Genomic DNA, 25,646 nt, shown 5'->3' on the forward strand with positions numbered 1-25,646 from the left:
CCCGGAGGTGACTCCACTCTGTTGGATTAATTTATTAATTAATTATCGACTGCTGGGAATCCAGTGACAGCGACAGTGTGGGGAGGCAGGATTGGGATCGGCTGGGAGGATCCCAGGGGATGGAGGGTGGGTCCAGGACAACCTGGGTCCACCCAGGATGATCCGGACAGGGACCACTCAGGACAGGCTGGGATGATCCAAGACCACCCAGGATGGTCTGGATCACCCTGTACAATGCGGGACCATCCGAATCTGGGACAGCCCAGGACCACCTGGTACAGCCCAGGACAACTTGGGACAATCTGGATCTGGGATGAGCAGGGACAACTTGGGACCATCTGAAACATCCTGGGATGAGCCCAGTTGGACCATCCTGGAAAATCCTGGATCCAGGATGATCCAGGAGCTCTGGTGGCTGCGGCAGTGCTGGTTCCGGTATAAATACGGCTGAGGATGGATGGGGTCTTTTGGGATTTTCAGGATTTTGGGAATTCCGGCGTCGCTGTCGTCGGAGCTACAGGGGAGAATGGGGGTGGGGTGTGGGGGGGGGGGTCTGGGGTTCCAGGGAGCTTCTGGAGCAATGGAATGTTGGGGTCAGTCGTCCTCAGTGCCGCTGCCGGAGCGATCCTGGAAAGGGGGGAAAAAGGGTGAGGAACTGGGGGCCAGGGTGAGGAATTTGGGGAGTTCAGGATAGGATTTGTGGGTCAGGCATGGATTTGGGGACTTCATTCTACAGGATCTGGGATTGAGATGAGGCACTTTGGGGTTTAGCTCAAGATTTGGAGTCACTCCCAATAACTGGGGTCAGGATGAAGGATTTGGGGGGTTCAGCCCAGGATTTGGAGGTCAGAATGAGGGATTCAGGGTCTCTCCCAGGATCTGGGGTCACTCCCAGGATTCGGGGTCAGGATGAAGGATTTGGGATCACTGCCAGGATCCAAGGTAACTCCCAGGATTTGGGCAATTCAGCCCAGAACTCGGGTAAGGGTGAAGGATCCAGGTTCACTCTCTGGATTTGGGGGATCTCTCTCAGGATCCAGGGTCACTACCACAATCCAGGCTCTTTCCATGATCCGGTGCCATTCCTGGATTCCCTCACCTCCTCCTGCTCGTCCTCGCTCTCGTCGTCGCTCAGGAGGGGTTTGGGGCGTCCCCCCCGCCCCCCCCGGCGCCGGCCCTTCCCACGCTCTGGAACCTTCTCCTTCCGGCCCAGACGGATCTTCACCTTCACCGAGCGGGCTGGGGGGGATCCAGACCCTCCAAATGATCCTGACCCTCCATCCCATCCATCCCACCCCTTCCCATCTCAATTCCCTCCACCCCATCTCATCCATCCCATCCCCTCCCATCCCAATCCCCTCCACCCCATCCCCTCCACCCCACTCCATCCCATCACATTCACCCCAACACCCACCCTCAGACTCGGATCCTTCCTCCTCTCCCTCCTCCTCCTCCTCGCTCTCCTCTCCTTCACTTTCCTCCTCCTTTTCCACCTTCTGCCGGACACTGGTGAACACGGACTGGAGCACAATGGAATCCTCATAGATCTGGGGAACAGGGATTCCAGGTCATTCCTGGATATTCCTGGTCACGCCAGGCCATCCCAAGCCATCGTGGCTGTTGTTCCAAGCCGTTCCAGGCTGTTTCTGGCCATTTTCAGCCCTTCCCAGGTGCCATTCCAGCTTATGCTGGGGGCTCTTCCCCCATTTTCTGTACCAGGGACCCCTCCAGGTTGAAGGTCTGGGCATTCTGGCACAGCAGCATCACATCCTTCTCTAGGTCATTGAGGCTCCGGTACTTGTGGTTCCGGATTCGCTCCTGGGGGTGGGAAAAGGGATGAGAGGGAGCCCCCAGGGGGTGGATTCCAGTGGATCTCAACAGATCCTGGAAGACTCTGGTACCTTGATCTTCTTGAAGTCCACAGGTTTCCGGATGAGCTCATAGTACTCTGGCAGCTCCTTGCGGGACGGGAGCTGGATGAAAACCTCGCTCAGTTGCCGCCCGCTGCTGCTGCGGGGGTGAAACGGGAGTGAGGGGTGGCCTTCCTTGTCCTCATTGCCATCCTCTCCATCCCGTCCCATCCCATCCCGTCCCATCCCATTCCATCCCATTCTCTCCAATCTTCATTCTCTCGGAGCCACATTGTGTCACTGATGGGAACGTGGCTCCTTGGCAACCTGGAACCCCTGGCCCCCCTCACCTGTCCTTGTACTTTATGACAGCATCCACAATTTTCCGCATTTTCCGTGTGAGGGGGGGTGGATTCGGGGACAGTTTTTCGGCAGGGGGCCGTCCCCGCTTCTTCTGCTTCCGGCTCTCCTCATCCTTGTCCCGGCTCCGAGCGCTTGGCGGGGGCCCTGCAGGACCCTCAGGCTCCCGCTTCCGCTTCCGAGAGGACTTCTTCTGGCGGACTTCCTCCTCAATCTCCTCTAGCGTCCCCTCCTCGATGGCCTGCAGGAAACAGTGATGGGGATCCTTGGGATTGGGCACCGATAAGGATGGGGCAGGCCCACAGGGATTGGGGGGTCCTGGAAAGATGGGGATTTCCAAAGGGATTCGGGCTCCCAGACAGATGGGGGAGTCCCATTTCCAGGGACCCCTGGGGGGTTTTTCTGGGATCTGTGGGCCTTTTCCAGGACCCACAGGTGTTTTCTGGGATCTGCTGGCACTTTTCCAGCATCTGTGGGCCTTTTCTTGGGACTTGTGGGTATTTTTGGGGGAACCGTGGCTGTTTTCCCAGCCCCACATGCGTTTTCCTGGGACATGTGGACATTTTCCTATGACCTGTGACTGTCCTTCCACACTCCATGGGCCTTTTCCAGGCCCCTTGGGCATTTTTCCAGGGACCCCAGAGATTTTCCAAGACCATGAACCTTTCCCATGCCCCACAGACACATTTCCAGCCCTCTGGACAGATCCAACCTGGTGAATACCTTGAGCCATTGTTTTTCCGTGAGGGAATCACTGTAATCCACTTCCTTGCGGTGCCGAGAGCCGCGGCCAAACATCTTCTCCTCTTCTTCCTCACAGGTGAGCCGCTCTACCTCAGCATCATCCTTCAGGATCCAGGACGGGAGCTCGTCCTCCTCCATCAGCCGCGGCTTCCGCTTGGGATTCCGTGCCTCCTCCCGCCGCCGGTCCAGGTCCATGCGCTGCCGGAACAGGAACGGTCACAGGGGATCCAGGGAGGGGTCCCAGGGGTCAGAGGCTGGATGAGGATGAGGGATGGATTCAAAGGGGGATTTTGAGGCCATTGGGGGGATCTGAGGTGGGATGGGATGGGATGGGGGGGATGCTGCTGGAGAACAGGGATGGAGGACCAACGCCCAGAGACAGAGCCTGCTTTGGGAACTGGAGGAACTTCAAGAACTGAAAATGTTTTGGGAGTTGAAGGAACCACTCTGGGAACTGCAAGAGTTTTGGGAACTTGGTGCTGTTTGGGAACTGCAGGAACCACACTGTGAGCTGGGAACTGGTAGCTAGAGGAGCCACACCAGGAGTTGGGAGTGTTTCGGGAACTGGGAGTGATTTGGGAATTCCCAGAGGAATTCTGGCAGCAGCAGAACAGGCTGCACAGCTGAAACCTGTGCGGGGGCAGTTTTGGGAACTGAGAAGAATTTGGGGAATGGGAAGTTTTGGGAATTGGGGGTGCTTTGGGAATTGAGAGTTTTGGGAATTAGGGGTATTCTGGGAGTCACTGGCCTCCACCTGTCCTGCTCTTCCAGCCAGGTCCAGCATTGCTGGCATTCTGGGCATGGACACTCCCCCTCACACTGGGACAGCATCCCCAAGGGGGTTCCCCAAACCAGGAATTTTGCTGGCACTGTGACGTTCCTGTGCCAGGACGATTGTTCACTCTTCATCCCTGCCTTGTCCCTGGTCTGCTGAAATTTTGGATGGGAAAAGGGCTTTTTCCACTTTCCTGGCCATGTCTCCTCCTCCTTCTGGGGCTCCTGAGCTCATCCCGTACTGGAGCTGGGAGACTCCTACCCTCCTTCATCCTCCTCCTTCATCCTCTTCCTCTGCTCCCTCCCCATTCTCTCCTTCCTCCTGCTCATGGACACCTCAATTCCCCACCTTGCTCATCCTCCCTCTCTTCTTCCTTCCTCATGGAGACCCCATAGCCCTTGCCCTACTCCTCTTCCTCCTCCTTGCAAGGTCTTCCTCTTCTCGTCCTCTACTTTCACCTCCTTTCTTGAATGATCTTTCTCTCCTCTTTGCCTCTTGCTCTTTTTCCTCCCCCACTTTTTCCTCCTCATGGGATCTCCCTCCCCACCCTCCTCAGATCTTACTCATTTCCTCCTCTTCCCCAGATGTTCCTCCTCCTCCCCCTCCTTGCAAGATCTTCCTCTTCTCCTTCCTCCCCCTCTCCTTTGTCTTCCTCCTCTCCTCCTCCTCCTCCCATCCTGCCCTTCCTCCCTCCCCTCTTCCTCCTCCCCCCTCCTCCTCTTCCTCACCATGAACAGGTCGAACTCCTCCTCGTGCCGGGCGATCATCTGATTCACTGTCTCGTCATCGGGCACCTCATCTTCCTCCTGGGAAAACCCAAATCAGGGATTCAGCTGCCGCCCCCAGTGCCTCCGGCGCGGCCCCCCAGACCCCTCCGACGCTTGTTGGCTTCCCACACATCGGGGACCTTCCTCAGGGTTTGGGGGCCTTGAGCTCCCCTTTGGATCTTTCGCTGTCATTTGACCCCATTTTGGGGCACTTCAGGCTTGTTTTGCTCATTTTTGGGTGGCTTCAGTGTGTTTTTGCTCTTTTTTGGTTGATTCTAGGGTGGTTTGCCCATTTTTGGGGGGTCCAGTGTGTTTTCACCCATTTTTGGGTGGTTTCGATGTGTTTTGCTTGTTTTTGGGCCATTTCTGCATTATTCCTCATTTTGGGGTGTTTCAATGTCTAGTTGCTCATTTTTTGGTATTTCAGCTCATTTCAGGGTGGTTCTAGCTCAGTTTGGGGCATTTTTAGCTGTTTTTTCGATGCTTCTGTGTTGTTTTCCCTCATCTTTGGGTGATTTCAACTTTTTGCCGCTTTCAGGGTGGTTTTAAGTTCATTTTTGGGAGATTTTTAAAGTTTTCTCTTTCTCAGGCATTTTTATTCATGTTTGCTTTCAACAGATTTTGGCTTTCAGGCAGTTTCTTCTCATTTTTGGCCCTATTCAGGCCATTTTTAAGTCTTTTATGGCTGTTTTTCTGCTCTTTTAAGCTCATTTTGCCTGGTTTTGGGCCACTTTGTCTCACCTTTGGCACTTTCAGACCATTTAAAACTCATTTTTGGTTGTTTTCATGCCCGTTTTTCTCACTTTTGGCACTTTCAGGATCGTTTTAACTCACTTCTGGCCCTTTCAGGCAGGTTTTAACTCATTTTTGGAACTTGCAGGCCCTTTTTTCTCCCTTTTGCACTTTCAGACTGCTTTTAACTCATTTTGAGCTGTTTTCAGGCTGGTTCTAACTCATTTTTAGCACTTTTGGGCTCATTTAAAATCCCTTCTGGCACTTTCAGGCCAGTTTTAGCTCATTTTTGGCTGTTTCAGGCCATTTAAATCTTATTTCCATCACTTTTAGGCCATTTTAATCTCACTTTTGGCACTTCCAGGCCATTTCTAACTTGCACTAGGCCGTTCTCACGCCACTTTAATCTCGCTTTTGGTGCTTCCAAGCAATTTCAATCTAATTTCTTGCTCTTCCCAGCCCGTTTCCGGGTTCTGTCCCTCCCTGACTGGCTGTGGCTCCTTGTGGGCCTATCCCTGCCTGTGGCGCGGCGGTGCCGGTGGTGCCGGGCAGTGCTGGCGGGAGGATTGAATGGGCAGTGGAGACTGAACGACCCCGCTCACCTTTAGAGGTGCTTCCTCCGACTCAGCGCCCAGGCACAGGGAGGAGGCAGCGTGGGGGAAGCTGCCACTGCCCGCGCTCTGTCTGCTCTGTGGATAAACACAGGGATTCAGTCTCCAGGGCTGTCAATCCGGCGCCTTTGTTCCCGACGCTAGTCCCAAAAAATTCCAAACAAGCTGCCATGCTCCTGCTCTGGGGTTGGTTTGTTGGCTTTTCTTTCCTTTTTTTTTTTTTTCCTTCTCTTCTCTCTGGCTCCTGACCCCCGAATTCCCGCGGGAACTCTGCTCCAGCCCTCACCTCATCCTGCTCCTCGTGCTCCAGGATGGCCTGAAGAAATGCCCGGCGCTCATGGCTGGAGGACTTCTGGTCAAACATTCCGGCCTGGATCACCTTCTGGTCCACGTTGAGCTTGTACTTGGCAGCTGCCAGGATCTTCTCCTCCACGCTGTTGACGGTGCAGAGCCGGAGCACGCGAACCTCATTCTGCTGCCCGATGCGGTGGGCCCGGTCCTGGGCCTGCAGGTCCTGGGGGAAGGGGCAGCGTTAGCGTTACCTGGCTCACAAAAACTCCACTTTGGTCCTCAAAATCCATGGGGGAAGATGTGGGACAAGGCCTGATGGTGTTCAGGGATTTCCAAGGATGACTGGGATGCAGCAATGAGATCACCAGGACTATGTAAATCCTGTTGGACAGGGCAAGTGTTGAAACAGGGGTCTCAAAAATCCCACTTTTGTCCTCAAAATCCACGGGGAAGATGTGGGATGAGGCCTGAGGGAGCTCAGGGGTTCTGTAATGGCATTACGGAGGTCCTGTGGGAAGGGGCAGTGCTGGCCAAGAAGTGCCAAACTCTACTTTTAGCCTTAATGGGGAAAACATGGGATGTGCCCCAAGGGCTCTCAAAAATCCCTAAGGATTATGAGAATTTGGGTAATGGGATTGTTGGGACCATGTAGGTCCTGGAAGAAATGGTCACATTGGCCAAGAGGTGCAAAAAAAGCTGGTTTTAACCTCACATAAACCATGGGAGAGATGTGGGATGTTCTGTGAGGAGTTCAAAGATCCCAAGGACTATGGGAATTTGGGTAACAGGATCACCAGGACCCCAAGAACAGGATTCCTGTGGGAAGCAGCAGCATTAGATGAGGGGTCCTGAAAACCCCACTTTTATCCTCAAAGACATGGGATGTGCCCCCAGAAATCCCAGAGGATTACGGGAATTCCAGAATGGGATCATTGGTTGCTCTTTCCCTCAGAGACAGAGGGTGCAGGTAAAACCCAGCCACAGCACTGCGATTTGGGGGTGGCTTTCCAAGGCAGCACCAGTAGGTCGCAGAGAATGATGGAATTGCAACCCTGTGGCTCCTTTTTGGGTCAGTTGATTTTGGGACTGGCTCATTGGGTTTTGGGTCAGTCAGCTGGTTTTGATTTGGTTTGTTTGGTTGAATTCTAGGTCGGTTGGTTGGATTTTGGGTTAGCCAGTTGATCTGGGGTCAGCTGATTTTGGGTTGATCTTTGGGTTGGTCAGTTGATTTTTAGGTTGATTGGTTTGTTTCAGAACAGTCAGTTGGGGTTTTTGTCAATCAGTTGGGTTTTGGGTGAGCAGGTTGGTTTTTAGGTCCGTCAGTTGGGTTTTGGGTTGATTTTTGTGGCAGTCAGTGGTTTCTGGGTCGGTTGGTTTTGGGTTGATTTTCAGCTCAATGGGATGGGGTGTGGGTTGTTTTTTGGATCAATGGGCGGATTTTAAGTTGATTTAAGTTGATTCCATAGATCCATTTTGGGGCTGGTCTCCGGGCAGGCAGATCCCCATCCATACCTGGTGTGGGTTCCAGTCACTGTCGAAGATGATGACGGTGTCAGCTGACTGGAGGTTGAGGCCCAGCCCTCCGGCCCGCGTGCTGAGCAGGAAGATGAAATACTCGGAGCCCGGCTCATTGAACGTTTTCAGCAACATCCCTCGGTCCTCTGCCTTCGTGGTCCCTGGAATCCCACACAGGCGTCACTCCTGCCCCCCAGCACCGGCGCTGGGGGCACTGGGGGGTCTGGAGGGTGGTTTCATTGGGAATGGGGAGCCTTTTCCCCTGGGAGGAGGGTCCTGTGAAAGGTTGGGCTGATTTTGGGAGAAACTTTGAAAAAAGGAAGGAAAAAGGGGCAGATCCTGCTCTGGGGTGAGGCGAGAACTCTACCAAGAGTCAGGATCACAGCAGGCAGAATTACGGCAGTGTTGAGGCCATTTTGTGGCTGTTACCAGGGACACGTGGGGGCCACAGGTCACATTTCGTGCTCTAACCCCAGAATTCAATTCTTAGTCCGTGTTTATTTTAGAATTACGGAATGATCTGGGTTGGAAGGGACCTTAAAGCCCATCCTGTTCCAACTTGACCCTGCAGTCCAACCAATTAATCCATATTTATTTTAAACACATGGGAGTCTCCAGGACCCTCCCTCAACCTGATGGGATCCCAGGATTAATCAGCAGATTGGCAGAGTAAACCGGAAGAACAGCAGTGGATGATGAGGACATGATGCCTTGATATGCATCTTTGACATTTTGATATCGGTATAGGACATCTTGACAGCAATCTTATATAATTCAATATTGATCTTTGATACCTTGTTAAAAAATTGGATACCTCAATATTAATGTTTAAAAGAATCCTGGTATCAATCTCTGATATCTTGCTATCAGTTTTGATATAAACCTTGATGGTGATATCTTCAATGCTGATCTTAATACAAACCTTGATATCGCTCTCTCTTGGTATCTTAATATCAATGTCTCAATATACATCTTGTCATCTGGATATCAAGACACTGGTATTTGAAATCTTGGTATCAGTCTTGATATCTTTGATATTCATCTTGATTTAAACCTTGATATCAATCTTACTATCAATGTCTCAAATAGCAATGTCTCAATATTGATCATATGATCTAGATATCAAAATACCAATCTTGTATCTTTGACAGCTCACTTTCTCCCTTGATATCTATTCTGACAGACTGAGATTTCTCTCAATATCTTGACATCTATTTCGATATCTTTACATCTTTACTTAGAGATTTATCTTTGTATCATCTTGATGGTGTTGTATTTTTGTGTCTTGATATCAATATATTTCTGTCCAGCCCAATATCTTTATTTTTTTACATATTGATATTTTTCTTGATATTTTGATCTTGAGCTCCACCTTCAGCTCCACCTTGAGCAGGGCACCCACTGTCCCCCCACAACCTCTGGGGGCAACACTGACCTCCCAGGTCCCCAACGGCACTCACCGTCCAGCCTGAGGTATTTGAAGCCACGGTAAGCAAAATAGTCCTCCATGATGGTCATCAGGGAGGTCATCTGGCAGAAGAGCAGCACTTTGTGGTTGGTGGCCCGGAGCTTGGGCAGAATCCGGTCCAGGAGCTCGAACTTCCCGGAGGCACGGTACAAATCTAGCCTGGAATGGATCAAAACAGGCACAATCAGAGGAAAAACAGGGTTTGACGCTGAAAATGTGGTGTCTCCCCCTTGCTGGGATCATCTGGCTTCTTGGGGTGGGGAGGTGATTCATCCTCCAACCTTAGAAACCTTTTGAGTTTGTAAATTCACAAATTTCTCCACTGGTAATCCCAAAATTCCTGACTCACCCCTGCACGATACCGCCTGTGAACCCCAAGTGCTCCGAGAAGGATTCCTGAAATCGGGAAGAGAAATGGTGTCAGAAACCAGCACAAACCAACCCAAAAAATCTGGAGCTGCCCTAAAGAGCAAAGCCCTGCTCCCTCCCCAATTCCCTCGGGAAGCTGGTGAGGGAATGGATCGGTTTGGGTGGAAAACAGAGTGATGGAAGGCAGGTGGGCCCAATGCCCTGATTTGGTTCATCCTCATTGGGTTTACTCCTGTTTTGGTTTATCCCTGTTTGGGATTATCCCGACCGGGTTTATCCCCGTTGGAGTTATCCACGGCTTTGGTTTATCCCTGATTTTGTTGAGTTTATCCCCATTGGGTTTATCCCTTTTTTTGGTTCATCCCCTGGATTTATCCCCATTTCCACACGTTGGCCCTACCTCGATGTGCTGGAACATGTAGGGGTGGTTGCAGATCTTGCGCAGCTGCATGATTGTGTTCATGAGTGTCTTCGTGCCACCTTTCCCCTGCCAGGAAGCATCCAGGAGGTTAAAAACCTGGCTTAATGCTGGCTTCCATCTTTACGTGCCAGTCCGGCATTTCCAGGAGTGTCTGGAGCATTGACTGGGAGTTCACAGCCCCAGATAGGGGGCTCTGAGATGTTAAAGTAAATTCAAGGTTACAAGAAACCTCCAAGTCCCCTTGAGGCGAGGCTGCTCCTACCTGACTGTTTCAGGGAAAGGGAGCTGGAAAACAGGGAATTTCCTACCTCCAGCTTTTAGCTGGGATCAAAACATCTCCTTTCAATTATTTTGTGGTTTTATTCCCCTCATGGACCCGCTGACGGCTTTGAGGAGCCTCCATGGATGACCCAAACACACTGGGGGCCCAAGCTCAGCCCACCCTGTAATGGAAGCAAACCCACCCCTGCTCAGCATTTTCAGCACCAATTCCCAAATCCAGACCTTCTTGTCCTTCTCGGAGCCGTCGGTGAGGAGGACACCCTTGGCCTGCATGTGCCGGTACAGGACCCGCTGCAGTGCCGACATGTCGCACTTGATCACGTACTCGACCTGCCAGGACGCAAGGGAGAAGTCACACCCAGCCCCTCGGAACCCCGGACATGTGGTCCTTCTGCTATGGGAAACCCCCAATTCCCAGAGGGATCACAACCCCATCACCTGCTCAACCCAACCCAGCAATGATTCCAGAGTGGGATGAAGCTCCACGTGCATATGCCAGGGTGGGTAAGGGCAGGATGGACATCTCATGCACATCCTGGGATGAGGAAAGGTGGGGGTACGCCCCAGTGTCACCTTTTCTGGGAGCTGTGCTTCCACCTCCTTCTTGAGGCGCCGGAGCAGGAAGGGCCGGAGCACTTTGTGCAGGCGGCGGATAATGAGGATTGTCTCCTCCTCATTCAGGTCCACCTGGCCAGGGAAGAGAATTGTCAACAGAAAATGGGAATTGTCATCAGAAACAGCACTGGATGGACTCCCAACACCCGCACACATTGGGTCGCTCTGCTCCAAGAACCCCCTGACCCTCAATTTCTAGTGGGACCAATCCAATTGCCTGCTCGACTCAACAGTGAGTCCAGAGTGGTACGAAGCTCCAGGAGTGTATCCCATGATGCGGAAGGGCAGGGAATTGTCACCAGGGAAGGGAACTGTCACCCAGAGAAGGGAACAGATCCCTCAGTGGTGACACTGAGCCACATCCTAAGTCCAGGGACACTTCCAACACGTTTGGAGTTGTTAACAGTGACACTGAGCCACATCTCAGAGCTCCAGGGACACTTCCAACCCCTCCCTATCCATTAACACTGACCCCAAGCCCATCCCCACCACCGGCAGCCCCTGCCCGCTCCTGCATTTCCCCTTTCCTGCACCTTTTCCCCAGTCATGGCAAAGGGTGCATTGAACCACTGCTCGAAGGTGCTGCAGCTCTTGAAGATGGTCGGAAGCAGGAAGTTGAGGAGTGCCCAGAGCTCTGGGAGCTTGTTCTGGAGCGGGGTCCCAGTGAGGAGCAGCCGCCGCGGGGCCACGTAGTGGGTGTTGAGCACCTGTGTCAGTTTGCAGTGATGGTTCTTCATCCGGTGCCCCTCATCCACGATCATGTACTTCCAGCGGATCTGTGGGAGCAGGAAGGGCAGGCATGGTGGGAACTGGGGGATGTGGATGTCCCTGGAGTAGCCTGTGATGTGCGAGCAGTTCAATAAAGGCTCTGATAGAGGAAAATGCCCAGAGTGTCCCCCCACACCAGGAGAGATCCACACTGGGATGGGAATCCAGGGGATCCCTGCCAGGATGGTGGATCCCAGCTCCACTGAGCCATAACCCCTCAATCCCAAAATGTGGGATTTGAAGCATTATCTGAGTGCTGTTTCATCTGCACAACTGCTCCACTGCACCTATCCTCCCCCCAGGACCATGGATCCGAACTCCTTGGCAACGACAATCTTGTAGGGATCCAATTAATATCAATTATCCAGGGAATTTTACATGGAAATTCAGGGATCCACGTATCCGCTGGATCGTGGGATACTTCTCCAAAAATCGGGACCAGGAGCAGGAATTTCACCTCAGCTTTGGCTGGTGAGTGGGAGCAGCTCCAGGGAATAAAATACCAGGATTGGGGGATAAAAAGGGCAGGGATTTTCCTGTTTGCAGCATCCATGAGCACAGTGAGATTGGAAAAACCTCTGAGTCCAGTGCTTCCCAGCCTCACCTTGGCCAGGATGTGCTTGTCTTTGATGATGTACTCGTACGTTGTGAGCAAGACATTGAATTTTCCGCTCCGGAGCTGCGGGACGAAGGCACGTCGTGCCGCCGGAGAGCCCTGGAGGGAGAATTCCAACCGTGAATGTCAGGCCAGGAGGGAATTCCCAGGAGCAGAGCGGGTGGGAGCTGCTGTTGTCCACAGGGAACAGCAAAGAGGAGGTTGGGGGTTCCCGCTGTTGCGGAACAACCAAAAATGGGATTTTATGGGTTTTCATGGATTTGGATCTGGGATGCAGTGCAGATTCCTTGGCATAATGGTAACAGAGTGTGAAGAGTAAAAGGGAAGCTGTAATCCAACGAATGCAGCACTTACCTTGTAGGAGACCTTGACCACGGAAGGAGCCCATTTGTCGAACTCGTAGGCCCAGTTGGACAAAGTCCTGGGGGAAAGACACGGAAAGGGTGGGAATCTGGGAGTGTGGGGCTGGAGCGGCGGCTGGGTAAGATTTTGTGGGTGCTCCGTCACTCACGAGAGCGGGACGATGATGAGGAAGGGGCCATTGATCCGCTTATGCTCCATGAGGTACGTGATGAGGGCAATGGTCTGGATGGTTTTCCCCAATCCCATCTCGTCTGCCAGGATTCCGTTGAGGTTGTTGTTGTACAGGGAAACGAGCCATTCCAGGCCTTTGATCTGTGGGAACGCACATGGGGGTGGGAATGGGGGTGGGAGAGTGCCCCACCCCAGTCTGACCTCATGCAAACAAGCCGGTAACGAGGTCAGTTTAATTATTCAGAGCCAGTCGCAGGAATTGGGATATTCCATGGATTCACAAGGAACTTGATGGGCTTGGCTTTCAGCAGGGAGTGAGTTCAGCTCATTATCCCATTCTAACTCCCCCTTGTTATCCCACTCTGGCTCTGGCTCATTATCCCACACCACTTCAGTCTCATTATTCCTCTCCAGTTCATTATTCCTTCCCAGCTCTGACTTCTTGTCCTGCACCAGTTCCAGTTCCTCGTCCTGCCACGGCCGTTATCCCACCAAAGGTCTTCATCCCACACTGGATCCAGCTCCTTATCCCGTTGTCCCACCCCAAGACCACCACAACCTCCGCTACCTCCCCCAGCATCCCCATATCCCTGACATTCTGAGACCTGGTACTGCTTGAGGACGCCATTGACCATCAGGGCTGACTGCTTATCCACACGCTCGGTCACGGCGTGAGCCACAGCGTAGTAGGACTGGAGGCCCCGTGCCAGTGCCTGCGACACCCCGTACTCATCATCCACATCCTGCTTGGCGTTCCTGCCCGGAAAACCGGAATAACATGCCACAGCACACCAGGGAATGGGGCCAGAGCGGGGATAAAGAGGAGAGAATGGTGTGGGAAGGAGTACGGGGGGGGATAAATGGGGTGAGAGGGGGAAATGGGGGGAAAACTGGGATAACGGGTGAGATGGGAGTCTGGGGAAAATATTGGATAAACAGGGGGACAAGGGGAAATTCAGGGGAAAAACAGGAATAACCAAAGAGAGGGAGAATTTGGGGGAAAAGTTAGGAATAACGAGGACAGAGGGTGCTCCTGGGTGGAAAAACATGGATTGGGGAGGTGGGGGATGGATCCCTGTTCCTCATGGGCAAAAACAGGAAAAAAAGGAAGAAAAAGGAAGACAGTTTGCATTCTTGGGGTGAAAAATGGGAGGTTTGAAGGATGATGCTGGTGGGGGGAATTCCTTGGAAGTGCTATCAGTCCTGCGCAGGGTGGTTCTCCCCATGAATTTCCAGACAAATGCCACATTAGGCCTTGTTTTGGGAGAAATTGTTAAAAAATGGGCTTGGGGGAACGCTGCTCATGGAACCCCGCCCCTGTGGCAGGGAAGTGGTAGGGAATGGGAAGCTGGAGCAGGAAAACGGGAAGAGGGCGGGAAGGACTCACTCAATGATGTGTCGGGCGTCCACTTCCGAGACATCGTCGCTGTCCGGATCCGGAATCTTCTTCTTCTCCTCCACAGGCAGCGCCGGCTGTGCCGGCTGGGGCTGCTCCTCTTCCTCCTCCTGTGGTATTCCCAGGAATTCCAGGGAAAATCGCCTTGAGAACACCCTGAGAAGCACCTGCCCCCTCCCCCCCCGAGGCTCACAGACATGGGAGGCTCCCACAGGATCCCACCATTCCCTTTGGAAAGGCCAAGGAGCCACGTCAGGAATATTTGGGATGAAAACCAGGTTCGCCCAAAGGGAATTTCCAAGTGTTCCTGCCTGCCCAGTGGTTGCTCAACACAGAGATTCCATTTTTTCCTGCTATTTCGTTCCATTTTTACATCTCAGTTTATCCTCCTGTTTTATATTCTCTTTTCTCATTTCTTTATTCCATTTTAATTAATTTTATACTGCTTTATCCTGCTCTTTTGTCCCACTTTACCCTATAGCTATATTCCATGTTATCCTACTATTGTGTCTCATTGTAATCCATGCTATTCTCCCGTTTAGTTCCATTCTATCGCCTTTCGTTTCGAGCTGCCGAACAGCCATTGCCGAGGTCAGCTTTTCCCATCCTTCCCAGAATGCTCCCAGTGGGAATGTGGTAGGACCCCTCTCACCTCCTCCTCCTCCTCGGAGCCACTCTCCTCGCTGTCGGAGCGTGGAGCCACCTCGTACCTGGCGGGGATAAAAAGGCAACAGGGAATTGCAAATTGAATTTGGCTCTGGCATTCCCACTCCCTGTTCTCCCTGTTTCCTCCTTGCTCTTTCATTCCCAGCCTCTGATCTTCTCCCAGGTCCAGCATTCTTAGCTCTGGTATTTCAAATTGCAGCATTCACAGCCCCCCACTCCTGGTATTCCTGGCATACCCGGGGTTCATCTCCAGCCAGGCTTCGAGCTGCCCGGCCTTGGGTGCATCAGTGCCGGTGAGGATCTTTCCACTCTCCACATGGATCACCTTCACCGGAAGGTCACTCATCTGGCTCGTCTCGTCCAGCGGCTGCAGGAGAAGTCGATTGGCATTGGGAATTCTCGGCCCCAACCCCCCCCAAACTCGTTGGGAAGGCTGGTGGGAAAGGGAGGACGGAGGATCCTGATGGACCCGGTGGGACATGGCCTCCACTCCCCACCCATGGTGGGTTGGAGTCATTCCTGTGACCTCTTCCTGCCCATCCCAGGATCATTAGGATGAGCCTGGACTCACCTCCCCATCTGGACCGATGGCCGGAGCCTGTCCCTCAGCATTCTCTGCCTTCTGTGGGAGCAACAGGGCAGGAGGAGAAGGAAAAGGAAGGAGAGGAAGGGGAGGAGGAGAAGGAGGAGGGAGGAAAAGAAAAGGAAGATGAGGAAGAAAAAGAAAAAAAGCAAAGGAAGGAGAGGAAGAAAGACAACGAGATGAAAGATAGTAAGAAAAGAAAAGGAGGAGAGCAGAAGACAGAAAAGAAGCAGAAAAAGACAGCAAAAAGAAGAAGGGGAGGGATAAAGGATGAACAGAAAGGAAAATGAGAATGAGAAGAAGAAAAGGAGGAAAAGAGAAAGAAAAGGAGAAAGAAGGAGAAGAGAAGGAAAAAGAGAAGGAGAGGAAGAAGAGAAAGGAGAGGAAGGAGAAGAATAGGAAGAAGGGAAGAAAAGAAGGAGGAGGAGGTGGAAGGAGGAGAGTGGAGTCAGCCTGAGCAGTCCAGCCCTGGTGCCCCCTCTGTGAGCCATCTCAGTGCCATTCCTGTAGTTTCTCCTTTCTCTCACCTTCTTCTTCTTCTTCTTCTTCTTCTCCTTGGCCACCTGGGCTGCCTTGTGCTGCCGCACGAGCTCTGTCAGGTTGGCCACATACTCATCCGTTTGCTGCAGCAGGTAGGCCAGGCGCTTGTCCTTCTTCTGGTCAATGAGCTTCCGGTAGCCCTCCTCATCCTCTGCCTGGCAGGGGCGAACAACACACTCGGAATCACCTGGGAGCCGCTGGGAACACTCTGACCTCACCCGACACGCCCCTTGGTGCCCCTCCTTCCTCCTCACCCTCAGTGAGTACAAATCGCTGCATCCACCCTGATCCCGCCCCTCCTGTCTCTTGGCTGCTTTTTTCCCCGTATCCCGCATCCTGCTCACCATGAGCCGGCGCATCCGCTCCTTCTCAATGCGCTCATTCTCCTTCTTCTGCTCACGCTCCGTGTTGGCATGGTACGTGGCCACTGCCTTGGTCAGCTTCTGGATCTTCCCACTCACGCTCCGGTGGTATTCCTTGAAATCCTTGGCATGCTGCAGGATGCTGTTGAGGTATTCCTGTGAGAACGGGACACGGGCATCAGATCGCACGGCTCGGTGTGCAGGGATTGCACGGAAAGTTGGAGAATGGTGGAGCTGGGAGGGATTGGTGGTCATTGGAAGAGAGCAACGGCAATCAGAGGGTCCAAATGGGCCTTAGAGGATCCCAATGGCCATCAGAGAATTCCAGGCACCATTGGATGGTCCCAGCTGCCATCACCAAACCCTTGTCCCCCATCATCGAGAGTCAACCTCCTCCAACACCGGTGATTCCCTTGAAATCTCCACACCTGCCACCTCCCTGCCCCGATTCCCGGGAATCCCCCAACCTGGTGCTTCTGCCGGCGCTTCCGCTCCTGCTCGATCTTCTGCTGCTTCTCCAGCTTCTCCGTGATCCGGGCCTCACGTAACGACTGCCGCTTGCTGCGCTTGTAGGCCTTGGCATTGAGTGCCGTCTCCAGCGCTGTGTCCCGCCGCATGCACACCACCACCTCCTGCCGCAGCTGCAATCCAGGGAAACCGTGCGGGATCAGCCCCTGGGGTGACTGACCCCACAGCATCCCCAGCTCCCAAATCCTGGTGTTCCCAGAGTTCACCTGGCGCTGGAAGTTGAGCAGCCGCAGAGCCTTGAGCTCAATGGTTGCTTTGGTCCGCAGGTCTCCAGCCAAGGAGCCAGGAAGGTTTTCCAGCTCTTGGATGCGGTGGGCAATGCGAGCTTGGAGCCTGTGGAGGAGAGGGAGGGATTTTGGGAGTTCAGCTCTGCTCCCATCCTAGTTCCCATTGGGAGAAGAGCATGGGAGCAGGCTGAGGGCATTATGAAGTCGCTTCTGGAATCCTGGCATGGGTTTTGGGAACCCCCATGGGAACAAGAACATGGCAGGGTTGGAGCGTGGCCAAGGAAGAGCAAAGGAGCTGGGAATAGTCAGGAAGAATCCCCAAGGAAAATGTTCTCCTACTCATCCCTCTGATCTCAAGAAGAGGAAAAATGGGATGGAGGCAGTTGGGGATGGGAGGAACCTTGGGAATCTCAAAGGAAAACACACTCCTACTCATCCTCTGGACCTGTGGACATTGGAAAGAGGGAAAACAGGATGGGGGCAATTGGGGCTGGGAGAAGCTTTTGAAATTGCAAGGAAAATGTCCTCTTGCTCATCCACAGGAGTCTCAAGAAGAAGAAACATGGGATGGGGGGCAGCTGAGACTGGTAGGAACCCTGGGAATTCCTTGGAAATCCAAGCAGCGCCATACCTGTACTCACGCTCCTGCAGGATCTCAACGGGGTCGAGGCCGCGGGGTTTCTGGATGGGGGTGATCCGGTTCTGTTTGGGATGGATCGGAAGCGCAGCCGGTGCTGGCTGGCCCGGTGAGGGCGGGGGAGGCCCCGGTGATGCTGGGGGCACAGCTGGGGGTGCAGGGGAGGGGCGGCCAGCAGGCGGGGGCGGCAGCAGCTTCTGGGGGGCCCCGCCTGGAGCTGCTGCTGACAGCGGTCCTGCGGGAACAGGGAGTCTGGGAATGCCAGTTGGGGCACTGGCGCAGCTTGTCAGGGGATGTGGATCTCAATGCCCGTAAAAAACCAAATTTGGTCAGAAATTAAGTTAATTCCCCAAAAATCTGAATATCTGGCCTGGAAGGAGCTTGTGGAATAATTGCAGAGATTTAATGGGAAATTCTTCCCAATTCCTTCCAAAACTCCAATTATTCACCTGGGAATCAACCCTAAATTCTTTGAAAGTTCCAATTATTTGGCTGGAAATTAACTCCTATTCCCTGCAAAAAAATTCAATTGTTTGGCTTGAAATCAGCCCCAAATACCTCAAAACTCCAGTTTCAGTTGTTTAAACAACTTCAGTTGTTTACCTGAAAATTAACCACAATTATCTAAAAAGCCTTAAATATCTGTCTTGGAATGAGCACATGGATCCCTGGAAAGCTCTGGTATGGAAGTTAAACCAGCCATTGACAGAACTCCAGCCCCAATTCCAGGGTTTTAACTAGGAACTTCCTTCCATTCCCACCCCGCAGCGCATCCCTTGCTCAGAGATCTGAGATGAATTCCCATCATTTCTGGGATCCAGGTCTTACCTTCCGGCCAGGGCTTTGGGGGGCCCCCAGGGGGCTGTCCCGGCATGCCTGGGGGAACTCCTGAGGGTCCGGGTGGGGGCATGTTGGGCCCTCCTATTCCTGGAAATTCCCAAAAATCAGGCAAAGGGAAAAAAAGAGGGAAATCCCATAATGATACTGCCTCCTGGGGGAGATTCCCAGAGGAAAGGTTGGTTTGCTGTGGCTGAAGATGAGGACCCACAGGTACAGGCCCCTTTCCCTCAAACTGCCAGAGTGTGGACGGATTAGAACTTGTAACCTCTGGAATGGCCACACGACACCGATGGGAGAAGAGAGAGAAACCCAGACTGGGAGATATTGGGGCAAACTGGGACCAAACACTTCCCACGGATGATCCAGGATGGAACGGGATGAGCTTTGAGGTCCTTTACCATGGATGGAATTGGATGAGCTACCCATGGATCCTCTGGGATAGACCGGGACAAGCTCTCCATGAATATCCCAGGACAAGCTCCCCCAGACCTGCCACGATAATGTGAGATGGGATGGGACGAGTTCCCCATAGATCCCGAAGACGGAAAAGCATAAGCTCCCCACAGATCCCTCAGGACCAAACAGGATGAGCTCCCCTCAGATGCCCCAGGACACAACCTGACAGATGCCCCTGGGGACCTCCAGCCCCTCCTCACCGTGAGGTCTGGAATACCCAGGCGGTGCCGGCCCTGATCCAGGCGCCTGTCCCGGGCCCTGCGTGGCACCAGCGGGTGGAGGTAGAGCAGGAATCTGCGGCTGCATCCCGGGCAGGGGCCGCTTTCCCTGGACAGCGACCTGGAGGTGCTCCGGGAGGGGCTGCCCCCGTGCCAGCAGCTTGTAGGCCATGATCTGGGCACGGAGCTGGTGCAGCTGTGCTGCGTTGAACGGGGACGGGCCTCGGCCCAGCGCCGGCGAGTCTGAGCCAGAGCCGTCCAGTGCCGCGCCAGAGCCACCTGCAGAGCTGCTGGAGGGGCCGTTGGATGGCACCGGGCTGGAGGCGTGCTCCGAACCGCCCAGAGGGGATGGATAACCTGGCGGAGAAAACAGGGGTGTGCTTGGGAGTAGTGCAAGGGGTAGAATTCCGAACCAAAATGAATGATTTACAGCTGGAATCCTGGGAGAGTTGTGTTTGCCCTCAAAATTAAGGATTTCCACCCTTAACCCCACAGGATTTTATTGCTCCTTCCCCAAAATCCAGCACGTAGACCTGGAAATCTCCCAGAGTGCTGCTGGAATCCAGTATTTAAGCCCTGGTCTCCAGGATTTAACCCAAGAATGATGAATCCCCTCCTCTCCAAACCCCGGATTTGGACATGGTTTCCCCCGCCCTGCCCCCATCATGCTTCTACCCATGCTTCCAACCTTGGGAATGCTGATCCATGGGGCTGGGGGGGGGGCCCATTCCCGCATGCCCCCCCGGCCGCATTCCCATTCCCTTCATCTGCCCGTAGCGTGGATCCTCTGACATTCCCTTCTCGTGCATTGTATCCAGGGGCTGGAGGAGGGAAACAGCCCGGTAAATTAAGACCCTGGCAGAGCATTCCCAGAGGAAATCCTGATGCTCCCAACCCACCCTGCCCACAGAATTCCCTGGGGTTGGAGCTGGAGCTCCACTTCATTATTCCCAGAGATGCCAGATTCCACCTGCTCCAGCCACGAAAATCCATCCTGCAGCACAATTTCCTGAACTTTTTAATGAAAATCCCCCCGGATTACAGGTGAAGAATTGTTGTTAAATCCCAAAATCCTGGACAAAAAACCTCTCAATTAATGAGTTAATTAATGGGGCTGGGGCAGGGGATTTTCCCATTACTGAGGTTTTTCTGTTCATTTCTGGAGCAGGAGAGTCCAGGAGGAATTTGAGGGGATGGGGGGGTGAAATAACTTGGGAAGGGATAGAAGAAATGGGAATGGGAAGAGGAATGGGAAGGGGTTACAGGTGCAGCTCCTGGATTTTAATTAAATTTCTTAACTACCCCCCTCTTCCCATCTGCTTTTGATGCTGGAGAAGGAAAATGGATCATTCTGGCAGCAGGAATTTGCAGAGGTCATATGGTGGGGGGGGCCTCACGGATCGGAATAAATCCCTCACCCAAGCGCAAGGATTTCAGAGGCCTGGAATGCTGGGTGCCTCACCTTGTGCAGGGGGTGGATGGCATCTGGGGCGTATCCTGGCGCCGGGAGAGCATGTCCCGAGTGTCCCGAGTGTCCGGACCCGGGCGAAGGGCCGGGAGAGGGACCTAGCATGGATCCTGGGGAGGGGCCGGGACCTGGAGAGGGGCCAGGCCGGGGGGTCCCACCCAGCGGAGGTTCTGGAGTCGCCATTTCACATCCGAAGCTGGAAACGGGCGCCTGGAGCCGCACCTGGAATGGGGGATCCACGTTAATCCTGGGCATGAACCGAGAGAGCACAGGGTGGGAAATGCCCTTCCCAATCCATGATCAAGGAATGAGCAAGAAACCCTCTCCCCAGTCCATGCTCAGGCATGAGGAATTTCCTTCCCAATCCATTCTTGAGGCAGCTGGAATGGGAAATTTGCTTTCAAATCTGTTAGCAAAGGAATGAAGAGCAAGGAATACCCCCCCAAATCCATCACTGGGTAACAAACAATGTGAATTCCATTACCAATCTGTCCTTGAAGCTGGAGGGATTGGAAATCTGGTTCCCAATCCCTAATTTTGGAGTCAGGGATGGAAACGTCGTACCCAACCCATTACGGCAAGATGAGGGATACGATACCCCCTTCGCAATCCATCATCAATATCTTAAGAAACAAGAAATCCCCTTCCAAGTGCATCATGAAGGAACAAGGAATAGGAATGCCCCATCCTGATCCATCCAGGAGGGCTGTGGAGGGCAAAGTGCCTCTCTTGTGCAAGATATGGGAATTTCTGTCAATTCAGAAAGGGGGGCCATGAAGAGTTGGATTGCTCACGCCAATCTGAGGTTGGTTGGAGTGGGTTTGCTGGGATGCTGGGAAGCTGCATACACCCTCCAGTCCCAAAGAGGGAGAGATTCCACCCAAAATCACTGGAATTCTTATGGGAGATGCTCCCTTTCCTGGCAAATCCCTTCTCTTTCCAGGGAAAAATCCTCCTTTTCCAGAAGAAAAAATCCAAGAAAGGAACTTTCCCAAGAAAAATGCTCATTTTTCCAGGTAAAACCCTGTGAATCCTCTGGAGCAGTGCTGAATCCATGGATTTAGTAATTCCAGGACCTGTGTGTCTGGAAAAGATTACACAAACATCCATGTTCCTGCTCCTTTTCTGCTGGAAAACCTGTATTTCAGCACTGGGGCAGGGATTCCCAGGACCCAGAGCTATGGAGGGACGTGGGAAACTCTCAAAATCCCTCAGGAAACTTCCTTGTCCGTGCCTGGAAGATCCCTCATCCATAAAAATGTGTTTTCATGGGATGCCGCTGCTCCCAGAGCAGCTTCCCAGGGATCTGTGTGCATCCCTGGCCTCCCTCAGAAAGTCCTTTGGCTTAAAATTCTCCGATTTAAAGGAAGGAAAGTTCAACACCCACAGAATTCCAGGATCGGGGAATTGCTGCCTGGGAACCAACGTTCTGGGGCTTCCATGCTTCCCTGGAATGATGGGAGATGGGATCAAACACATACCAGGGGATGGTTTTCCCTGATTTTCCCCATTTGGCTTGTTTCGGCAGCAGGAAAATTCGTATTTCCCAGCAACTGCTCCCCCCACATGGAGGCATTTATCCCAGTTTAAATCATTCCAGCCCATGGGAATCGCCCTCCTCCCACAGGTGGAGCCATTCCTTTCCCCTCTTCTTATGAGGAAACAGGGACTGTCAAAGTGGTTTTCTGGGAAAGAGAGAGATTGATTCCTTCTGCATCAGGCAGGAGTTCATCCTGGCACAGCTTTCCTAGGAAACCTACCACAAAAACAGGGATACCAGGGAATATCCATTCCTGCTCTTTTCCACCCCTGGCGCCACCACTCCCTCCCTCCCATACATGGCAATTTTATGCCTAATTCCAAGAAAATCTTTCATTTCCAAGGAAAATATTCCTGCAGGATGTCACTTCCTAGATCCCGGGGTGGATGGGTTCCCAAAATTCCAGCACCTACCTATGGGCATGGAAGTCTCCGATGTCTCTGGAGGGATGAGCTCCTAATGCCAGGCTGTGGGGAAACCGGGAAGTAATTGGGAATTAAGTAGGAAATGTCATAATCCGGCAGCACCGGAGTGTTAACAGACCGCAAGGCTCCTAAGGAATGGTTATTTCCCCACGGACGAGCCCAATTTGGTGGATTTTTGGGGAATTTGATGACTTACAGTGAGGAAACGCTCCAAAATCCATCAAAAAAATTGCACTTAATTATTGCTGGAGGCAGTGGATTCCACCTGCTCCAGCCACATAAATCATTCCCACAGCACAACTGGATGTTTCCTGGATTGTTTTATTACAACTCCCCTGGATTACAGATGAGGAATTGTCATTAAATCCTGAAACACAGGAATGAAACCCCTGGATTAATGAATCAATTAATGGTGTTGGTGGGCGGAGGATTTTCCCATTCTTAGGTTTTTCAGCTTATTTTTGTAGCGGGAGAGTCTGGGAGGGATTTGGGGGGGGGGACGAATAAGTCGGGAAGAGGGACAGGAAATGGGAATGGGAACAGGAAGGGGCTGCAAGTGCAGCTCATTAATTTTAATTAAATTCTTTGATTATCCCCCTCTTCACATCTTCTTCTGGCTCCGGAGGAGAAAACCGGGAAATTGCAGCAGTGGGAATTTGTGGAGGTGAAAAGGGGGGGGGGTGACAGAGGAGGATAAATGGATCGGGATTCATCTCCTCTTCCTCACGTCCAAAATCGGGTGTCCTGCTGCGACCTGATCCCCCACCTGGACCCCCCCCCCGCCCCGGATCCCTCCAGGAAGGGGCAAAATTCCCATCGGGAAATGAGGGAGCTGATCCGCGGGGCCTCGGGAATTGCGTGACCCCCCCACCTTAAAAATGGGGGGTAATCGGGAAATTTGTGGGAGGGGCGTGAGATGGGAAATGATGCGGAAAAGGGGGTTGGAAAAAGGGGGAGTAATGGGTTGTGAAAAACGGGATCCCCAAAACGAGCGTGGGGGGACCCCACAGTGCATAAGTGGGAGGGGTCTCTGTTGGGGGGGCGGGCGAAGCCGCCCCGGGATCGGAAGGGGGTGTGGGGTGTGTGTCGGTGTCCTCGGGAAGGACAAAGACGGATACGATTCGGGAGGATTTGGGGTGGAGAAAGGGGAGATACGGGGAAGAACAGTGTGATATGGGGGTAAAGGGGGAGGAAAAGGGGGAGGAAAAGGGGGATATAGGGAGTCTGGAAAATAGTGGAATATGGAAGGGAAAATAGGGGGATATGGGATGGGAAAAGGGGCATACGGGTGAGTTGGAAAAGGGGAGAATGCTGAGAGGGGATCGATCCGGGGTGGGTCCCCAAAGCCGAGCCCTCCGGGCTGAGGTCGCCGCCGATCCCGAACAAAGGGCCCGTGACCCTTTCGGGCCGCCGTATCCCCCCGCCGCGCCGCCCGCCGCGCCGCCCGCCCGGCCGGCCTTACCAGGGGCGGGGCCCTTCCCGGGGCTCATCCCGGCCCGATCCCGGTGCGATCCCGATCCCGGTCCCGGTGGGGGAAACAAAGGAGATGCCGTAGCCGCCGGAGCCGCCGCCGCCGCCTCGGGGAGCGCCGGGCCCGCGCCTGCGCGCCCCGCCCCGCGCCTGTCCCCGTCCACCGCCGTGGCTCAACCAATGGCGAGGCGTCCCAGCGCCAGCGCTGCCAATGACAGGCGACCAGAGGGGCGCGCGTGCGGCGGCCCCGCCCGCGTCCCCCGCGAAGGCGGCCAATGGTAGCGCAGCGCGCTGCCCCCGGTGAAGGAAGGGAGGGGAAGGATGCAAGGCCACGCCCATTCGTGGTGCGACAGCCAATGGGAGGCGCGTTCTCCGATTTTACCCCCTCCGCCCCGACCCATCTATCAGCCACCCGCTTTCGAGGGTGTGGAAGGGACCGGGGAGGCGGGTTCGGCAGGGGGCGGAGTGCGCGCGTGCGCGGGGCGCGCGGCACTGCGGCGGGGGAGGAGGGGCAGAGCAAGGCGGGGGCTCAGTTAGGGCGGAGGGGGGGACACGCGGTGTCCTCGGGATGAAGGCTAAAAAGGGGAGGGGTCTCTGCGTCTGGAGGGGTCTGTCCCCGGGTTAGGGGTTCCCAGGATGGCGTCCGGGAGGGATTTCGGTGCGTGAGTCGGGGACGTTCCCAGCCCAGGGAGGTTCCTTGGGACTGCGGGGGGGGGGGTCCCCGGGTTGGAGAGTCCCAATCCAGTGGGGAGAACCTTTGTCAGTCCTTCCCCCGTGGCTCCTCGGAAAGGTTTCTCCAAGTGGTTTGTGACCCAGCTGAGGTCCCTCTCCATCCTCACAGGTCACTGCACTGACTCCAAGGTACTTTTCCAAAGCACTAGCGGTATTCTTTGAGCACGTTCCAGTGCTCAGACAGATACAGCTGCCAGAGTTTCAGTTTGTAACTTGCATCCCTTAGGAGGAGTGTGAAATACGAGCGACACCCATATGCCCCACACTGTGCAGGGATGCAGGACCAGTGACAGCTCCTGGAAAGGCAGTAGAGCTTTCCAGCTCCCGTCCCGAACACTGATCAAAGACACAGTCACAGCCCTGCTTCAGGGCAGAGAAGCAGAAGGTGTTTTTTGGACAGGCCTAGGGTATCAACCTATACCCTCCCACCTGGAAGCAGAACCCCCCATAGTTCACCCTCCACGTGCCCGCCTGGAGTCCTTGTGCTCTCTGTGTGAGCGGGGGCTAAGGCATGAGATATTGCGAGCGCTGAGGGAGAAGGACGACCGGGATCCACAACCGACACCGCTGCCTTCGCGGCACCTTCGGAAGCAGCACAAACCTTTTGTCACATAATAATGTCTGATATTGCGACAAGTATATGCAGCAGTTAAGGAACCACTCTCTCCTTGTGCCTTTTCACTACTGTAATGTCCCCATGCGAGGTGCACCGTTCCCGGAGGCACCACTTTACCGGGAAGATGTGCCGGGTGTGAGAACGAGCCCCGAGAATGATAGCAAGCCCATGCCTGAATCCCGGGGGTGGAGTTCGATGTGTTGGATAGTATTTAGTCTGTTCTT

The 25,646-nt window shown here is 53.6% G+C and overlaps 1 protein-coding gene across 7 annotated transcripts; it reads right to left on the minus strand.

The window, feature by feature from the left end:
* Positions 1–17: 17 nt before the first annotated feature.
* On the minus strand, positions 18–24,230 carry SMARCA4 (SWI/SNF related BAF chromatin remodeling complex subunit ATPase 4). 7 transcript variants are annotated; one of them, XM_085046023.1, is made up of 36 exons: positions 24,067–24,228; positions 22,593–22,646; positions 20,634–20,861; positions 19,860–19,992; positions 19,154–19,528; positions 18,486–18,584; positions 17,652–17,892; positions 17,000–17,126; positions 16,733–16,906; positions 16,248–16,421; positions 15,891–16,058; positions 15,352–15,399; positions 15,017–15,147; positions 14,767–14,824; positions 14,106–14,224; positions 13,324–13,474; positions 12,696–12,859; positions 12,539–12,605; positions 12,173–12,283; positions 11,334–11,576; positions 10,759–10,872; positions 10,408–10,515; positions 9,883–9,969; positions 9,463–9,509; positions 9,106–9,272; positions 7,643–7,806; positions 6,126–6,353; positions 5,831–5,917; positions 4,458–4,535; positions 2,934–3,152; positions 2,201–2,451; positions 1,902–2,010; positions 1,717–1,818; positions 1,415–1,547; positions 1,100–1,239; positions 18–627 (listed from the first exon to the last, which is right to left on the minus strand). In XM_085046023.1, the coding sequence occupies exons 3-36, from the start codon at positions 20,820–20,822 to the stop codon at positions 595–597; spliced, it is 4,839 nt and encodes a 1,612-aa protein (XP_084902149.1). In that variant the 5' UTR covers positions 20,823–20,861; positions 22,593–22,646; positions 24,067–24,228; the 3' UTR covers positions 18–594. The 7 variants fall into 7 exon arrangements, with proteins under 7 accessions (XP_084902149.1, XP_084902148.1, XP_084902152.1 ...); XM_085046022.1 differs by having other exon boundaries at positions 15,352–15,402; XM_085046026.1 differs by lacking the exon at positions 5,831–5,917 and having other exon boundaries at positions 1,902–2,007; positions 15,352–15,402.
* Positions 24,231–25,646: the final 1,416 nt, after the last annotated feature.

This window comes from Lichenostomus cassidix, unplaced genomic scaffold (assembly GCF_008360975.1).
Source record: "Lichenostomus cassidix isolate B80296 unplaced genomic scaffold, HeHo_3.0 HiC_scaffold_39, whole genome shotgun sequence".
Classification (NCBI taxonomy): domain Eukaryota; kingdom Metazoa; phylum Chordata; class Aves; order Passeriformes; family Meliphagidae; genus Lichenostomus; species Lichenostomus cassidix.